General features: G+C 35.4%; 1 protein-coding gene across 2 annotated transcripts in view; it reads left to right on the top strand.

Annotated features, from left to right (window-relative positions):
- Nucleotides 1-20,381, top strand: part of IMMP2L (inner mitochondrial membrane peptidase subunit 2) — a 410,018-nt gene that overhangs the window by 254,935 nt on the left and 134,702 nt on the right. The window contains exon 4 of one of the 2 annotated variants that reach the window (XM_064702639.1): nucleotides 17,794-17,859. The exons of the other annotated variant lie outside the window; for it this stretch is intronic. Coding sequence (XP_064558709.1) covers nucleotides 17,794-17,859 — 66 coding nt within the window. The remainder of the gene's footprint in view (nucleotides 1-17,793; nucleotides 17,860-20,381) is intronic. 2 annotated transcript variants of the gene reach the window in all.

The raw sequence follows: 20,381 nt of genomic DNA, 5'->3' as shown, positions 1-20,381 counted from the left end.
TGGCAGTGCAGTCCCTCAGACCCTGGGGACAGGCCTGCAGCCCCTGCAAAAAATATTGTATGTTACAGCTGCTCCTTTTAAAAGAGTATGTAAGGCCTTTCTCTGTGCCCTCTAACAAATGTATAAGTTTCTTGTACAGAAATATGTAGTGCTGCAACCTGGAGGATCTCTCCAGGGGGCTCTCTCTGGGGTGAGGAGGCCTTACAGAGGTATCTGGATAGCCAGGGAGCAAGGTGGTAACTCACTGCCAGATTTGCCACCTGGGACAGGGTAATCCTGGTCTTTGTACAAACAAGAAGCTGGAGGGAAACACACAGGAAGCAATCTGTGGGCCCTGGCAAGTTGGCCATGAGTCAGCAGTGCCCTGGCAGCCAGGAGAGCCACCCCTGTCCTGGGGGCATCAGGCCCAGCATCTGCAGCCAGGCAAGGGAGGGGATTGTTCTGCTCTGCTCTGAGCTGGGGCAGCCTCACCTCGAGTGCTGGGGGCAGTTTTGGGTGCCACAATTTAAGAGAGATATAAAGCTATGAGAGAGTCCAGAGGAGGGCAACCAAGATGGTGAAGGGCCTTGAGGGGAAGCTGTGTGAGGAATGGCTGAGGTCACTTGGGCTGTTCAGCCTGGAGACGGGAACAGGGAAGGCAGAGGGGAGTCATTGCAGTCGACAACTTCCTCAAGAGGGGCAGCAGAAGGGCTGGTGCTGATCTCTCTGATCACCTGTGATAGGACACAAGGATATGGAATGAAGCTGTATCAGGGGAAGTTCAGATTGAACTGATTGATTGATTAGGAAAGTCTTTTCACTCAGAGGGTGCTTGGGCACTGGAACACGCTCCCTGAGGAAGTGGTCGTAGCACCAAGCCTGAGAGAGTTCAAGGAGCATCAGGGCAGGACTCTTAGTCACGTGACTTAGTTTCAGATACTCCTGCAGGGAGCAGGGATTTGGACTAGATGATGCTTCCAACTTGAGATTCTATGAAAAGCAGTGTGGGACAAGGCTTCCCTTGGGCTTCCCTTGGGCTTCCCTCCAGCCCAGAGATGTGGCTGGAGAAGCTGATGTGGCTGTGTCCAGCCTGCCAGACAAGTCTTAAGGCATGAAGCCTGAAGGTCCTATAAGGTCAAGCCGGGGAGTCAAATTTGTGGATCAGGACTAGCAACATCCTATAAGAAAATATTGTATTTGCTGGTTAAGTGTTACAAGAAGGTTCCACCTTTTATAGAGGGCAAAAGTGATGATATCTCTGGGTAATTGGAGGTCTAATAATTATCTCATCCTTGTTTTGATGCTGAATGCATCAAATTCACAGATCATACCACCAATGAAAGACTGAGTGATATAGGCTCCTCCTACAAGTTATGTATAACTCACTGTTAGTGATCCTTCAGATAGGGACCAGTTGACAAAATAAATTTTTTTCTATATATCTTATGATTTTTGGACCCACTTTAAAGTAAGTAAAATGAGCTCTTAACCAAAGAAATAACAAGGCCCTCAGGCATCTTAAGTTGGACATCTAGTACCACTGCTCATTTTACAACATTTCCCTTGAACTATGCTAGTAGTTTCTAATTTTTGTATGATTATAACCTGATCAACTGAGTAGAGCACTGCATTTCCACACACGATAAAAACCATTAAATACACAGTGCACATTAGTGTTTATATGGCTAATTTTCTTTCCAAAATTTATTATGCATTTAAGGGCTTGTTATATTCAAATGGAGAAGGTTTTTCTAATTTGATTCATACATTTTCTGCTCCACTAGATGACTGATGAAATTGTTATTCAACAGTTGGGGAGAAGACTGCATCTGTTTCATTAAGATACTCGCAGTCTAAAATTCTTCTGGAATGTATACAATCTCATTGAACTGCTGCAAGTAATATACAACACTTTCACAAATGAAATTTGTGTTAAAAATTCTAGTTTACACAAGTTTCTATTCTCTCTTTTCTCCTTATCTCCAAAACCAACTTCTTGATATCATTAATTTTTTTAAGAAAAGAAATAATGCATTTTTGTTCAGAATATAATTAGGAGCTGTTACTGTAGCTTACAAAATTTTTCTTGAAGGAACTGTTGAATGTAATCCATAAACTTTCTGCTTCTTTGCATTTAGAGTTTTTTGAAGATAGATTGTGACTTTCCATAAAATTTGAAATATTTTTTTACCTTTTTGAGTATAGTTGCAATGCTATTGACTTTTGCAAACACTGAACTACAGATCATTCAACCAAAGTTGAGAATGTGTTTAAAAGACTCAATGTGATCTCAGATCTGGCAAACAAGCATGTTGCAGATATTTATTTACTCAACTAGCTATCTGCTGGATAAACCAGAACTCAGCTGTTAGGGGTCTAAAAACTATTTTTATGTATCTCCTTTCATGTGAGTGTTCAAATGAGACAAATAGTTTTTACTTTACGCTTATTTATTGTTTTTTTGGATCATATGCTGTTAGTCAGGCTTCATATTATTCTATCTGACATTTGAAATTTTTCTACTTAGATGTCTATGTTCTTAATTCAAACAAGTTAACCATTTCAATTCACCAAAACATTAAAGTCAAGAAGAGAGAAATCTGTTACTTATTCCTCAATTTCCCACTCTCACTAACACAAACAGAAGCCACACCATTCTTTTAGGTTGCACTGTGATTTTTTTTTGCACTTTTTAAAAAATTGATTTTTTAAATGAGGTTTTCCTTTGGCTCCATTCCTTCTAGTTCATCCAAATTTTGCACCAGCTAATGGAAGACAGTGGAGCAGAAGTGGGGACAATGTTTAAAGAAATGAAGATGAATGACTACAGGAAATAATGTGAGGGGACTGCAAGGCTTATTTTCCCCTGTTTAATTGTTTTGAAACAGGCAGCATTAAATTATTCATAAAAAAGTAATGGTGAAAGCAGAGTAAGTTTATAAAAGAAAAAAGATCTTGCATCTGTCTTTGAATTGGCTAACAACTCTCAGGATGTAAAATAGTTTTAAATGTTTCTTATCTGTGTCTTGGGAGAGAGAAGCTCTTCTAAAATTGCACAGAATTTGTCATGCATAAAAATGGCATTGGAAGTTTTTCTGTTTGGCCCTATTCTGTACATCAAACTTAATTTTGAGAAAAAATTTAAAGGATGTTGGACAACTTCAAATGTGAAAATATTATTAACACTCAGAGGATAATTGTGATTAAGCAGAGAAACAAAAATGCAATAGAAAGTGACCATTTATCAGAATCTTCAAATGAAAGTAGAATGCCAAATTGTGTTTTAACCAATTGCAAGTTATTAGGCTCAATATCAAGTTATGTGAATGAAGTCTGATGACCTGAAATCTCAGGCCTACATATACATTATCAACATGACTGTTTCATGGTGGCTACCCATGTTTTCCTTTTTAGCTCCTAACAGAGAAAAAATGATTTGATCCTTCTTTTACTGGAAGTTAGAGTGACTTTGTCTTATAGTTGGTGCTGATTAGTAGGAATTCTAAGGATAATTGCCATCACCGGGATAACAGACTTTTGTACATATCCCATTTTTGTAGGGATGTAAGAAGAAGCTTCATGTGATGGGGGCATTGCTAGCATGTACATACTAACTCTGCACATGTAAGAAGTCAGGCTCGAGGTTTTTTCCCTTCCTTATGGACCCTAAAGTATATAGAACAATGAAAGAATGAACTCTGGTGAATTAGCTATGAAGTCCATCCTTTGAGCCAACATGACGCCATATGTATTATCATAATGTCAAAGTTTAACCACTAACAGCTCGCTTGAATTACAGAAGTTCAGCCCAGGCTGTGTCAGGTTTCTTTGAGATGCCTCTTCTTAAATATACTTCAGATCTTGCCTTCAGATTCACGACAGATATTCATGCTATATTTTGTATCATTGCGGATACCACGTGAAAATCCTGAAATGATGCAGAGTTTTCTTTCTAAAGCATAGGAACTGAAAAAGAGCACAAGTTAGCCACATCATTCTCCGTATTTTTTCATCCAACAGTGATTTTGTTACAGTCACAGTTAATCTGTTATCTAATTATCAATAGGTAAAGAGGTCTGTGTAGAATGTTGTGTAATGTAGATTCCTCTCTCAATTGAAGACAACATATAATGATGATGGGGAGGTATTTCAACCATTTCTTTTATCTGTAATTCCCCGTACTTTCTTTATGAAACAGAAGGGTAATAAAGTTAGTTCAAACAAATATTTATTGTTTCATGGTTGACTGCATTGACTGGAGTGACCCTTCTGTGAGTGTTTTATTTGTGGAAACTTGTGTGTGAGTGTACCAGCGGTACAAAATCCCTCACCCTCATGAATGAATTGGCTTGTCTTTGTGGGAGATCAAGGGCTCCTCTCTACATTCAAAGAATTAATGCTGCCTAATCCTAACACTGACATGCTTGTGAACATCTAATGGAAGAACAGATTTCATTGTTTTTCCTCCTCCAAGCTGATAAACAGTCAGGAATTTGAGGGATTCCCATTATGTTTTATGTGACAGATTTGTACCACAAACATCCTTGCCTGCTGAGAGCTCCTTGCCTGTCACTAGTTGTTTTGCTGCTGGTGACTCATCTTGACAACTTGAACTGATCACAAAGCTTAGAAACATCTAGTGTTTCAAATGTGACAACTATTTTTAATAACATTTTGATTATGTTCCAATTAATCATTTGTAAAGCTTAGTTCCATTGCATGCCGTCTGCACAGCAAACTTGAATAGCATAGATGAGTACCCTGGTAGCTTTTTATCAAACATCATAAATCATGAATGTCAGTCACTGCTTTGAATGTACAGAGAGTTACATAAGTAGGAAGGTTTAGTATTGCTATTCAGTTAAAAAGAAACTTAACCTAATCTAACTGGTTTTGAATTATATAAATCCTTCAAACAAATCTCACAGATGCTTTTTATATTCTTACACAGCTTCTTTCAGAGAAGTAAGGTTATACTTCTACCATTATGGCTCTGACAGCCTTACCATTACCCTACTTTCTAAATGTATTGCCAGCTTGAATTTTAAGCAAGTGTGTTAGTAACCATTTCTGTAGTGATGCGTCATTTGAAGCACATATGCAAAAGCTATCTTTAGATTTTGAGCCAGAAGTATACAGCTAGTGCCTCAAAACACTACATCATACAGCTTAAATATATTCCAGTATATATTTTGTGCTTTTTGACCGCAGTAAATACTGATCAGGAATGTGCGGTAGAATAACATTTGGAGAATCAAAATTATAAGGTTAGACTGTTCTAAATAATTAATTTTGTGATGCAGTAGTCACCTGTGTTGAAAAGAACTACAATTTCCCAATTTTTACTCTTACTTTTTGGCTGTTGGTAACCCAAATAATTTGTATTGTTCTTGCTTTCTTACAATAGGAAAGCAATGCCAGATGCATGAAAGTCTGTGTTCCAAACTTGTTGCAGATATTCATCTTCAATGAAAAGACTAAAATCACAAAGGCAACAATGCCTAGCTTGAATTGGCTGAATTAAACTTTTTGTGTTTCTAATTGATATTCTCTGTCAACAGAGACAGTTAACACATTTAAGAATTTGTCAAGACTGTCTGAAATATACAGAATAATATGTAAACTACATATATAAAATATTTTGCAGTAGAGCCAGTAGAATTTCTGAAAAGTTTTGGTAATCCAGGCCATATCTTGCCTTTTTTCCTCCCAATTGCTAATACTGCTAGTACTTCCAGTCACCAAAAAGCAAATAATTATTCTTCCACGCTAATGTCTCATACAACCTGGTGTCGTTAGTCCTTCTGGCTTGCATTTTACTTTGCTATCTTTCTGACTGTTTTCTGTGAGAGGACTTTCTCCTTTTTTTTCTTCTATAAAGCTTTCAGAAATAAGAATTTTTCTTTAAAAAAACCCTAACCCATGGATCAATGGGTTAAAAGAAACTTAAGACTGGCCCAAAATTTTCAAATTTTAGTAATACTGGAATTCACCTTGTTCTTAATTGATCCAGTTAAAAAAGATGAATATAAAAAAATATAAACTATTTGTTTGAAATATGGATATATTTCTATCCACCCATGGATAGAGGGTGAAGAGGAATTAGTCCTCAGAATGTGAAAAAAGTTTCTACAAAATTAAGTCTATTCTTTCCCTCTCCCTTCTTATCTCTTCTGCCAGTCTCTCCCTTATCTAGCAATATTCTGAGCAGCATGTCACTTTCTTAGAGAAAATGGTGACAGGGACCTTCTGTGGGAAACTGTCACCTAAGTTTGGGTTTGACAGGCTGGATGGGGCTAGGATGGGGTTTGCTGCTGCCTGAGACTGAAGAATTTGTGTTGGGTGGAATAACCAGAACGGACTGAAGCGTGGGAGGAGCTGGGAAGCAAATGTGCAGACCAAACCCTGGGGCTGTGTGCACAGCTGGGGCAGAGACAGAGCTGATTGGCCTTCCCAGCAAAGGGGAGCGCTGTCTATAAAGCTTGTAAACTCCTATGGATGAAGGGGAAAAAGCATCTGTAGATAGAAATATTTTACTCATTTATGCTGTTCACTGTTGATGATAGTTCTATCTCTTTAATCTTCCTTTCTTAATATTTTAAATAAATACATTTGCCATCATACAAGAGAAGAAATGCCTTACAGCTCAGAATCTTAAAAATCTCATGGTGAAAACCAACATGGGGCACTGTTTTATTCTTGACAAATGCCTCAAAGTTCTTCATGCATGCTTAAGTGATCAAAGTCTCTTAAAACAATACCCTTAGTTATTGTGAAGGGTTGTCTTCTTCTTTCTGTGGAAGCGCATAAGTAGAGGATACTGCAATTATTACCAAAGGGAGCAAAATTTTTGGTGACCTGCTGACACAGAAGATTGTGTTTTGGGACAGAATATAATGTGGAAAAACACTCCCTATTCAATTTGCCATTGCCTCTTTTTGCTAAATCCTCATAAGCAGGTGATAAATTCTAGTACTACAAGGATTTCTGTCACAGCAGCCAATCTAAGGTTAGTTCAGCTTGACATCATCTGCAGCATGGCCACCTGCAGATAATTCTGTAGCTAATATAAAAGTGGAAATTGTGAAGCAAAAAAACCTCCAAGTTTAGGTTGGTTTATTTTTATTGTCAGTGGTTTTACCTGTGTCCAGTAATCTTATGACTGTTCTTTTTTTGAAGCATGTCTATTGGGGTAAAGGGTAACTAGAGGTCCAATTGTGCCAGGAACCCACGTCTTAAGAGAGGAACCCAGTTGCCCCGGCAAAAAGTCCAAATATGGACAACACTGGACAAAACCAGACCAGGGAAGAGCCGTTTTTATTGTTGGCACATCAGTCTCAGAACATTGTTACAATGGAGATAGGATGTTAACAGCTTGCTGGTCTACAGGGAAATGTCCCAGAAGGTAGGGTAATACGGAAGGACATAAAATCATCTCAGTCAAGATTTCAGCCAATCATACAGAGAACAAGACATATTGACAAACATTCTATCCTATCTTATAAAACATATGTAATGGTAGTTAAAACAAAGACTGGTTCATAAAAGACAAAGAACAGAGCTCTATTCATGCTAACCTTCTAAAGATATACATTAAATAACCTTGTTGCCATCCTAAAGCCAATTTGACAGAGGCCTATTGTTATTTGTCACGTATGCTCTACTGCTTGGGAAACTTTTCTGCTTGCTTGGGAAACTCTTCTGCTGTATCTACAATGCTAACAAAACTTAAGTCTAAGGCCTGTACACCTTTTAACCATTTCCTAAAAACCTTCTAACTTTAGGGATTCCAACACATGTCTTGTAACTTCTGCAAATGACATTTTGTAACTGTGGCTGTGTTTTGCTAATGCTGTTTCTCACTTTTTTTCTGTATTCTATTACAAAAAATACTAAATTTTCAGCTATATAATTCAGTTATTCTTTAGCAGCATTCTCTATTTCTGAAATGTTATTTTATAATATAATTGTATACAAGTTCCAGTGAAGTTAACGCTGCACACTCTGAAAATAATTTATATATTCATGTTCTTAGTGAGAACATGGAGACATTTAGTATTCTATCTTATGGACAGTTTTTTTAAATGATCATGAATAGAGATACAAAATTTTTTCTTAGTTAAACTTCCATCTTTACGCTTTACTAGTTGGAAGATAATTGATTTTCATTTTATTTGTCATAAATATGCAAAAAAGTATTAGTATTGCATACAGCACTATTAAATAAAGAAAAGAAGATAAATGATCCTGAAGTCAGGACTTCTAGTGACCTCTGCAGGGAACTTTAAATTGGTGGGTTTTTTTTTCTTTTCTGTGAATTGACATTGACATGTCTTTACTCTTAAACTTTTTTTTACTAAGAAGGTATATTACAACTATATAAAAAGTATACATTATATTGTTATTAGTCTTTACTTTACCTCTCTGTTAATACTTGCTTTCTTGTGTTATTTAAAAAACAAAATCTGCTATAGATATTTATGAGGTAGATGAAACAATATTTTTAAGAAGTTTATCTTTAATCATTTACTGTCAAGATGGCTAGACTGAGCTGATGTCTGTCTTCTTTTGTAGTCATTGAGGAGAGAGAGATACTCCTCCAAAGACTGATTCATCCCACTTTAATTGTTACACCCTTTGTACTGACTATAACAGACTTGACTCATCTGAAAGGCTTAGTTTCTTGACTGTAGCTGAGATTACATTTGAGAAAATATGCCCAGCTACTTAGAATTATCAAGAAAGAGATTTTCACAACAGGTGCTCGAAAGAGCATTAGAAAAATTTAAAAAGCAGTGTGCTGATAGAGTTTAGGTGATTTCAAAATAGATTAAAACTTTGGCTTCTTCAGAATCATATTTTTTAACTAAATATAATGTTAATCCTATCTGACATGGTAAAATTAGTCTCCAGGAGAGACAATATAAGAACCAGACTTCTTAATGTTTATTATCTCAAAATAAATAATGTTTTGATTCCTAGGTCATTGATGTTTGTAACACCTAAATGTGCATCTAGTACTTTTTTTAATAGTTGTGGTGGTTTTCTATAACTAGAAAAGTTTTCTGGCGCCCCATTAGAAAGGAATAATGATTGAAAATTGCTGCACAATGTGTGGTGTGTAGATACAATTGCCATTTTAGGGTGAGCAACTGATTACTTGATTTTGTATGCATGGAGGAGGTCTAAAGCCAGAATGGAAGAAGATATAGAAATGCATATTTCAGCATAATTTTTTATCATTTTTATAGGTAATGTGTAGATTATTTTGGTTATTTCCATCTAATATCCCATATGGCAATGTAAGAATTATTTACAAGCAATTGATTACATTTTGCAGTGTTCTGTGCATTTCCTTCTGTTGTCTACTGCAATGGAAGTAAGTAATATTTTTTTTCCATTACAGAGTAGAATGTTTGGGCAGCTTTAGGAAAGATGAAATGTGGCTCCTACATTATAGCATAGTGGTTAATGAAACAGTGCATACATTACTGTTTTTTCTTAAACATAGAAAACCAGGTATTCTCCTTCCTAGATCAGGCTAACTTCCTATTTTGTAGATAAATATTTCTATGTATGCTTCCAAAGTCAAAGGTTAAGTTAGAGTTACTCAACCCTTTTGAAAAAGGTGAAGAAAAGGTGAAATGGCCGGTTAAAACAGCAAGTAATTAATTGAGTCTCTCTGTTAACAGGAAGAAGGTCAAGTGCACATAACTATTGTGATTACACAGCCTGCATTACAAGCAGCTGAGTCATTTAGCCTGAAAGTGGTTAGTTTGGAAGGCTGAGAAACAATTAAATGTGATTTTACTTCAAATTAGTAGCTATTCTTCCAAGTTACTGTAGTATTTTGAGGTTTTTTCAGACTCCCTTGTCATGTTGTTTTGCAGTACCAATTATTTTTATTGCTGTGAAGCATTTTATTTAGAGTTTTTAATCGTCCTCCTTTTTTTTTCCTTCCCTTACTATAGCTAAATAGATGTAATTTAAAAATGTTAATTTCTAATTGAGATGTATTTAATTTTTTATTATTAATTTTTTACTTTCTCCTTTCAATAATTCTGAATTTTTTTCAGATGCACAATTTTAATTGCCTGATCCAAAGTGTAGAAAAGATTGCTTAATTTTGTCATGTAGGAATCACACATCTAGTTAATACTGGGGAGAATCCACAGTTACCTGCTGCTGAAGACTAATTTATGTGCAATATCCTTCCAACACCTTTGAAAAACACTGAAAAGCTGATGCTGCTGATGTCTCATCATACAGCAAGGCTGCAATTATACATCATGCTGTAGATTTACCAGGGGTAACTCAGTCGTTTTGAAATTATGCAGCTCTTTATTAATTTCCCTCCAACTCCATCCTTAGTGTAGGAGATCTGTGCTAAATAATGTCTGGTACTGGGAGATAACATTGTGGATGTTTATTTCCATGGTAGCTACTTTTTCACTTTAGAGAGTTACTTCCCGCTCTGCTTGAAAGCTCAAGACTAAGCCAAATTGCAGAGAGAAGGGAAGGAATGGAAGCCCATTAGAAAGGGAAAGCAGCAACAAGCATGCAAGAAACAGAGAAACATGATTGGAAAAGACCTCCAAGATGATTGAGTGCAATCCTTGACTGAACACCACTTTACTGACTAGGCCATAGCACTAAGTGCCACATCCACTTGTTTCTTGAACCATTCTAAGTGCAGAGCTTGAGAGAATTGTTTACTTGCTCTAACTATGGCAACAAAGTGTTTGACTCCTTTTCTGAGACTTCATGCAGGTGTTCTATTCAGATTGTTATTTTTGTTTAGAGGTTGCTCACAATTCACCAAGAAATTTCAGGTAAGCATTGTTCTAGGTTATACACAAATAGTTTGAAATGTAAGAAAAATAAAACACTACTTTTCCACCAGTGCATGCTTGGAATCTATAATTACTATAAGTAACTACTTTCAGTAAAAATAAAATGGTTTTTTTGGCAGTAAATGATTTTGCTTTCACAGAGGTTTGACTAAGAAGTGTTAATATAGGATGGAGTTAGGAATTACAGGATGTTCCTAGAAGCAGTTTTTTTCATATTTTTAATGATGTTTTTATACATGTTTTGCATGGGAGATGCTAAGCAAATCAAGCATTACCAGAACTTATGCCTAACCAGTTGGTGCGACTGCTGTCTTTAACTTTGTAAATTATGAGTGAAAAATTGTGAATATTCAAAATGTTTCACTAAACTAGTATTTATTAAGTCTGGGCCTGCTTCCTCAAATTTAGCCCAAAGGAAGTCTAGGGGAATCTGAGGAACTGTTTTTGATGCTGTTGTTATCTGCTAACATTCTCAAAATTTCATATAAATTCTGCATAATATTTCTGTTTGAAAAAAATCGCTAATCTAATCTGTTTCACTTCCTCTAAAAGTATAACAGAGTTTTAGACCACAAAGGGGTTCAAAAATTGATACTGACAGGCAAGAATGGTCTCAAACAGTTTTTGTAGTATGGAATACCATTTGAAAAATGAAGAGGCTGAAAGACAAAGGAGAAAATGCAAATGACTTCATGACCTGCAATAAATTTCCAGCATTCAAACAAAGAGAAGGCCCTTAGGAATGTCTTATCTGAGAAAAATAATCACATGGTTTATTTCTTATTCTTATTTCTTATTCTATTTGTAGAAGCTAAAATACACTTAAAGACGGTAATTCAGGAATAGGTTTTGTCAAGCAAACCTGGTGTGTTTTAAGTGTAAAATAATAAAACAGCTAAGTAAATATAATTTTGATACAGGCTGTAATACAGGTATTTCTTTTCTTCAAACGTTCTTTTTAGTTTCACATTATATTTTGATCAAGAAATTTTCTTTTTATGGAGTTAATGGGAGACATTAGATAACAAACAGGCTCTGTTCAGCTGTGAAGGTGTAGATATGGTTGGAGGCACATTTGTGAACAGTAATATTTCCAGCAGATTGCTGTGTCATCCAAAGTCAGGTACTGGTTTTGTCAATTGTCTTCATAAATCATTGGCCAAGTGTGCAAACAGTGCAGGGAAAGACAGGGTAGCATGATGTGAATCACATGGTTGGTGTTCACAAACATGCTCTATTGAATATGAAGTGCAAGTAGTGATCTAAAATTTATTAATTGTTTTAGCTAGCAGTTTACTCAGAGAAGGCTTAATTACCACTTTTGGTGTCTTTTCAACATCAGCTCCCAGGATGAAAAGGATGAGCTTTATGCCTGACTATACAAAAATAAATGGAATGTTAAGAAACAGGAAATAAATTTTTGATTGAGCCAGCAAATAAGGGCATGTTGCTCTACTAGATTCCTATACATGCTAAGAAGAAAATTAAAACCTTGGTGGAGTTTGAAAAATAGTAACAAAGAGGGGTCCAAGAATCGGAAAATTATGTGCTAAGAATTTTAGGGAATTCTGGCTGATGAATCCAAGAGAAATTTAAGAAATAATGTACCCAAATCTTTCTTCATGAAGAAGAAATAAGATGTTGCGGAGTTTTCTGCCTTGGAGGAGAAGGCATGAAATTGAAATTGAACTAGGATAAATTCAATTTTGAATGCAGATGCAATTTTCTAATAGCAAGGATAATTAAACTGTAGAGTAATTTCTCTGGATGTTAGTCTCATTCCAACTTAGAATGTTGAGACATGATATCATAAGGTTCTTTAAAAATGCTTTCTAATGGAATTAGATACTGTAAGAAAAACACAAAAAATTATCTGTGGGCTACAGCAGATAAATTCAGTGATCAGTGTGGTCTCTTCTAGCATTAGAGCTTGCATCCTTGAGAAAATATTTTGTAATTTAAGATATTACATCCTGATTCTTCATACACTTGAATAAGACTAAAGACTGTAGAAGTGAAAAGTAATTTATGTCTTAAGGCACCTCTAGTGGCTGTCTGATTTCACCACCCACTCAAGGTAGGTGAGACTCTGAATTTGGGTCAAACTGCCCAGACCTGTGTCCCATTGAGCTCTAAGTATGTCTGTGGTTCCCAGCCTCTCAGGTCAAACTGCACCACTGGAATTTCCCTTCCTGCAGCTCATGTTGTTTGCTAATCGCTTTTGCTGCATAGCTTTCCAAAATTTCTGAATTCCCAATCAACAGTTAGATAGATGACAATGGCAATTGAACCCTTTGCTTAATCTCTAATCTGCACAAACCTGATTTGCTTAGCCACTGCTGTTACATTGCTCTTCTGTTACCATTATTTTGGTGCCACTTTTTCCAGTTGTGAATGCCTTTCTTGTACTGGTGGGTCCAAACTGAACACAAATACTAAACCTGGTACTGGATACATTTATTGCAGTAATTCTGTACAAGAGAAATTGATAACAGGAATGAAAAAAAAAAAAGCAAGAATAAAATTTATAATTATTTTTCCTTTCACTGTTAAATTGCATGCTATTTGCCACAATATAGAAATTGTGTCATAACCTATGATGTAATTAGATATTACATTTATTATGAGATTCTGTATCTGCATAAAGAAGCGTGGAATTGAGACGAAAGGGACTGAGAAAAATGTTAAGCAGATTAAGAATATTTTGGTTTAGAAAATATGTGCATATATTAAGTAAATTTCCATTCTTATACAGTATTTAGAATTGTCTATGTTGGATCTGTTCTATCATAGCTGTGGAGCTAGAAGGAATGAAAGAGTGGATATTGCTACATATTTACTTCTGTACAGAGTTTGAGCATCAGCTACTATACTGGCAACAGGAAGCAAGGATGAACAAGAGAAAATAAAAAGGAGGTAGCTCCACTGCTTATCTTTCCTCTTCCTTCAAGCATATTTTTTAGGTAGAGCCAGCAAAACCATACTGTGAGGTTCTCAGTTCTTTAGATATATTAATGCCGCTTATTCTGGACGCCATCTACGTTTTAGTTACTCCTCTAGCTATTTAGTGGATCCCCAAATGGATTGAGAAAGAGACAAACAGCATATTTTCCCTCTGGCATTAATCCTGGAAATTCCCAGAAGTGTAGACTCCAGCTATGCTAGAATTTTTGATGAGAGAGGAATTAGTTTTGAGAAATGAAGAGCTCACTGAGTGAATGGCTTTGGATCACAATGTTAGGCTGAGATCTCAAAAATTCTCTCTTATCCTATTTTATGGAGTTAAATCCATTTATGTATCTGGCATTAAAAGCATAAATAGGAGCAGAAATTTTAATTTCGAAGAAGATGGTCTTCATTGTTTCAGTCTGTTTATATTACAACAACACAGTCCTAATTTCTCCCATTGCCACCCTGTAAATGATGAGCAAGTCACATGAAACTCAATCTGAAGTAAACTAAGAATAATCTGAAGACAAATTTTGAGGCTGCTGCCTAAACCTCTTGCTTCTATCTCATAAAAAGTTAAACAATTTTCTAACAGTAATATACATACTTATGCATATACATGAATAAATAGATATATTCATATAAAAATTGAAAACTTTAGGCACTTTTCTCTGCAACTTTTTAATAAATGCCTGCTATTAGTTCTGTTCTAGAAGATCCTAAATTGCTATAAAAATTCCAACAATTTTTAAACAGTGAGCACAGACTTTTTCCAGGTTGTCTGTGATAATGGATGGGTAACATTAAACACATGTAGATCATTAAAGTATCTAATTGAAGCTATCCCTTTGAAATATATTGTCTGCTTTTTCATTGAGTTCACAGAATCATGTCTCTTTCTAATGCAGGTACCAAAAAAACCTCTGAGTGTTTATTCAAGGAAAAAAGTATTACTGTGTGTTGTAGTATTTATTTATTTAGACAGTGCTTCTGTTATTTTGCTAGGATCTTAGGACATTTTCTAAAAACATTCTCTCTAGAAAAGCCAGCAGAAATGGAAGTTTAGGATGATTTGCTGTGGAGGTTCTTAAAAAGACTGTACTTAAAAAATTCAAACAACGAAAGAAGACTCAAATGACACATGCAGAACCAAGAAATGTTATGAAAATTTTTCGTTTGATCAAATGTTAATTAGCTCATTGAGCAATTATTTAAAATTGGGCAGTATCCACTAGAATAAGTAAATAATCCAAGTGGTTGAAAGGGAGAGGTTTAGGAGTAATATTGACTGAAATACTCAGTTGCTAAATATGTAAAGAGAAATCTTTCAGGGAATTGTCACCATTTCTATCTGACAATCACTTGCTAAAAACTGGATTTTTCTGCTGGCTATATAATTTCCTGTTTTTCCTGGGAAATGTGCTTTGTGGCAGTGTGATCCCACACTGTTCTCTGCAGGATTGAACGTAGAAGACAGAAATGGCCTGTGTGTTTTTGTGATTTCAATATTCAGTGAAACCCAGGGTTATGCTATACCCCATTCAGGAACGCATCGGCATCCATCACTTCAGGGCCAGCCTCCCTTACCTCCTGGCTCTTGGAAAAAAACCATTCTGCTCAGCTCCTGAAAATCCTTGGTCTAAAAGTGCCTGCATTATTGGCCACTTTGAGCCTGCTCATCTGTCTTTTACCAGTCCTTTGCCATTTTAATGAATTATAATCAGAATGTTAGTACGAAATTTATTTAAAAAATGTTTTGGTTCTAGTATTAAAAATATTACTCTTTCATAATAATATTTGCAAGAAATTCCTTAAAGTTTTTCTGATGGATTGTATTTGATTTAAATATGTCATTGCTAGCCATGTAACCAAGTAACTTCTCTTAGAATAACTACCCATACCTCAAATTTAGAGAGATGTTTTTCCAAGGTCAGCAGAAATTTTTGCACGAGAACAGAAAATTAAGGGAGATCAATAGTTGCATTACAATATATATATTCTAATCAAGTGGAGATACCTTCTGGGAAGTTGCTGAGAACCTTTTTTTGAAAGTGAGGTGTCAAAACAGAACAGAATTTTGAAAGTGAAAACATAAAATCTGTTTTCATTCAATCTTTGAGAAATGCACATTTCATCACATACATTATGTATTATCATTTCCATTACTTAAATTTTACATGGGAAATATTACAGCTTGAGCTTAAATAGATTGACGTTTAAATCAGTTAGCAGTAAAGTAATTAAAAAATATTTTAAGTTTATAACAGCTTAAAATAAAGATGTGTTGTCTTTTCATAGACTGTGCTTTGGTTGAGAATAGGACCTGGTCAATGTTCAAATGAGGGCTCAATGAAGTAAATGTTGCTTGCAAGGAGCAGCATCAGAAAGTGCTGTGGACATTCCATATATTTAAATCATACAAACATCTAAAACTTGATTAATTCCTCCCAAGACTGACATATAAAATATGATGAAACTGTGTGCTCCTGCCTTAAGAAGGAACATGAAATGCAAGGCTGAGCTGGAATATGCAACTATTCATGTAAAATTGATGCTAAATAAAATATTACTGTAAATTACATAATGATTTGAAAATTTGCGTGATGACTAGGGAATAAATATATGGCCTTTATTCATGTTCAGTGTTTCTCATTGCTTGTTGAAAATAGGTTTCCAGGCTTGGTAAAATGTAAAGGGAAGCTATTTGACATTTTCAAATTCAAAACTAGGCTTCTTGAATTTTATTTCATTACTTTGAAAGAGAAATTTATTTCAAATGTATTGACATGCACACACAAGAACAAATATTAAAACCTCAAATTAAATTTAAAATATTTGGTTTTTTTAGAATAATATTTTAAAAAATAAACAAATAAATCTGAACTCATTTTTTATTTTAACTATTGGAACTCAAAGTGAACCTCAAATGCCTTTAGTCATGCAGCAGTGTGGGCAAGCTTTTCATCCAGACTTAGCTCAGCTTTGCTTTTTAAAGAAGTGTAATCTTACCATTTGACCAGAGATGAGCTCAAAGATGGTTTTAGCCATGAAAACTGTAATATACACCTCTGTAAGTGGTGTGTCTAGCAGATTGTACTTGAAATCTTAATTGCGAGAACCCAAGCATCAACAGAAAAGAAAAAGTTTGTTCCTTCCCTGACTGTTCTGTGTACAAGCAGCAAATAAAAATATTTTTTTTAATAACATGAAGGTTATTCTTCTAAGTTTGCATAGTTAGATAATTAAAAGTGAAGAGTAAAAAAAATAAGGTAAAGTATAAAGAAAATGAAAATTTATGGTGAATATATATCTACATTAACCTGTCAAAACTACAGTAGAATAACACTTTTAATAGTCTATCTAATAATATGCATCCAGGAAGTTGGGATATTCAGGCTATACATGCAAGTTCATCTTTGCTTTCTCATATTATTATGTAATGTATGATCAGAATCTACTCAATTAAAGATGCTGTGGAGAAATAACTTTAAATGAAAAACAATGCATTCAGAAGCTGCAACTTTCAGAAATTTTTTACAACTTTTATTTTTGAACTTCCAAAATTCCCTAGGCAAGGCTTACCTAAATTAGTGATAGATATTAATATAACACAGGAAGATTTTTTTCTCCCAAATTGATTGAAAGACATAAATGTTTAACACATTTTCCCAACAAATGGTGGGGGATTCAGGTTTTAATACATTAATTTATTTGCAAAGGTACCTTCCCCATTGGTTCATGGGATGCTTTACTTTTAGTGTTGTGGAGTGTATTTTTCATGATCAAAGGTGTGTTGATTATTGTGCTGTTTGCAAGGAAGTCATCAACTGCTTTCAGTGATGGTTTGCAGTGACAAGGATTGCAGTAGCTTCACTTCCCTTTGGAACAGTGTGACTGATGCTAACTCAAGGAGAACATGGAATCATCTAATGACTTTCATAGTGTCTATTTCTTTCATCTTCTTAAAACAATGGGAATAGTACTGATTGTGTAACCTTATCTCCTGTCTCAGGTCTCCTAGAAATCCTGAACAGAAGATCATTAAACGAGTGATTGCTCTTGAAGGAGACATTATTAAGTAAGTATTTTAAGCCTTAGTCTCAGAGTCTTTATAGGAATGGTGCAGCTTTTTTAATGTATTTTAAATCAGTATCCTAGACAACGAGTAATTTCTAGCATTTTCTGTCTGTTATTAACAAGGATGTCAGCATTGTATCTGTCTGTTTTTTAATGAGAGGAGAAATGTTACACAAAACTACTCGCTCTCTTGTGAAATGTGCATGGATACACATAATGCTTGTTACTGAGAATATCTCTGCCACAAATCAAGGCAGGTTATTGTACAGCAGTTTTCAATGAGATTACAGGGCTATGATTTTTTATTTAGAAACTCCAGCTGCTGTTTTGCATTGCAGTGGGCAAGTAGGTTGCTTTTAGCCTTTTGTTTATTTATTTGTTTGTTTGTGAATCTCATCCTTGATATTTTATTTTATTTTATTTTATTTTATTTTATTTTATTTTATTTTATTTTATTTTATTTTATAGAAAAAAGAACCCTCATAGATTACTGTCTTCATTGTAGTTTGTAGGCATCTTTAGGGAATATGGTGCAGCTGATTTTGAGTATATTATTCTATCAGGAAAAAAACCCATTGTAACAATAGTAGACTCTAGAGTACTTCAAGACTTGGTTTACTCTGACAGATAGAGCTTCCTACTGGGTCTGGGTGGAAATAAATTACCAGTAGGTGTAAATAAAAAGTTTTTGTGGGAACAGTATTACTTTGAAGAAAATGCTTGCTTGAAAAGCTTTCTTTTTCCCAGGTACAGAGTGGAATAGGCATACAGGTGGGAGGGTAAATCCCTGGTTTCCCATTCTGAGATGTGACTGACCCTGGGAGATCTCAGACAATATGGCAGATTGTGACTCAATTAATTTAGATAATGATTGTTTCTCTGGTGTAGTGACTGCTTGAGAAGTACTTGACAGCTGCAATTCTAATCAAGGGTTTGAATTTGATCTCCGTGCACCCTTAGTTAATAGCATGGGCATGTGAAATATGTCCACATATTTTTTTTTTCTCTTGCAACCAGTATAGTTCCTGTTTTATTGAAAAAATCTGAATTATGTCAGTTTGAGAAACCGAAATAGATTGTTGTGTCTCTGTTGAAGCAAAATATCTAGAACAAAGGAGACAATTTGATGTCCATCTACAGCTAAAACCAGCTATCACTTTCAAGTGATAAAGACAGAGGAGTAGTGTGTGTACTGTCTTTTATTGACCTGTGTCCTTAAGAAGGTACTTACATTGCTGATATTAGTGCTGTGAGTCATATAATGATAAGAATGTTATTCATGTTTCATGTTATTCTGTGGCAATATCAGAAAGAGATTGCAATAAAAGGTAACTTCAAGGGCTACTTTACATTGTTCTATGTTATTAACATGTTTGCCTTAATTTTTGAAACTGAGTGTAGATTTTGATAAAAAAAGGAAATTTAATAACATAAGTTCTAGCTTTAGGAAATTAACTCTGCTATACATTCAAACTCTTTAAGACTTGAAACTTTTCATTAACATTAGTGGGTGTTCCTGGCCAAATGGACAAAGGTGTGTGGCTCAAGTGCATTCAGAATACTGATGAGCCTGCAGGTTAGTGAATCACTCATGGACACAGAAGACTGTACAATGATCCTCAGTTTTCTGTGGTAAACTTGGTTAGATTACTTTATTGATAGAAATACTGACTGAAATCTCAGAAATTCAGATGTGCATTTTTTTTTTAATTTGAAGATCTGACAGTCGTCCCAGAGCTTTTTGCTGTGTGTCATGGTCTTGACTGGGGTAGAGTTAATTTGCTTCCTGTAGCTGGTAGAGTGCTGTGGTTTTTTGATTTAGAATGAGAATTATGTTGATAACAAAATGATGCTTCAGTTTTTGCTGGGTAGCGCTTACCCTATGTCAAGGACTTTCCCATTTCCCATGCTTTGCCAGTGAGAAGGAGCACAACAATCCAGGAAGGAGCATGGCCAGGACAGCTGACCCAACTGGCCAAAGGGATATTCCATGCCCCAGAATGTCAAACTCAGTGTGTAAACTGCAGGGAGCTGGCTGGAGGGCACTGATCACTGCTTGGGGACGTGTGGTGAGCAATTTTATTGTGCATCACTCGCCATTCTGGAGATTTATTCCTCTCTCTTTTCAGTAATAACAACAACGATAACAGTAACAAAGATGGTAGAGTGAATATTATTGTATTCATTTCTGTTATTGCTATTAGCATTACATTTTATTTCCTCTCCATTACTAAGCTGCTGTTTCTCAACCCATGAAGTTTACCTTTTGTTTCAAATTCCCCTCCCTGCCCCTGGCAGGGAAGGCTGGAGTGAACAAGTGGCTGTGTGGTATTTCCTTTCCAGCTGCAATTAAATCAGACAAGCAGTATTGCCATGGGCTGAGATAAGAAGAGTGATAGGCAATATGTTCTGTGATTCTGTAGTTGTGCTTTCATAGCTGAATGAATTATCTTCATTTGATCCATTTGGAGCATGACTAGGGATAATACTAGAGGGCTGTGTTTTCTCATGTTATCAATTAAA

Source organism: Zonotrichia leucophrys, chromosome 1A (genome assembly GCF_028769735.1).
Source record: "Zonotrichia leucophrys gambelii isolate GWCS_2022_RI chromosome 1A, RI_Zleu_2.0, whole genome shotgun sequence".
Lineage (NCBI taxonomy): Eukaryota > Metazoa > Chordata > Aves > Passeriformes > Passerellidae > Zonotrichia > Zonotrichia leucophrys.
This window is presented reverse-complemented; position numbering and strand designations above follow the sequence as displayed.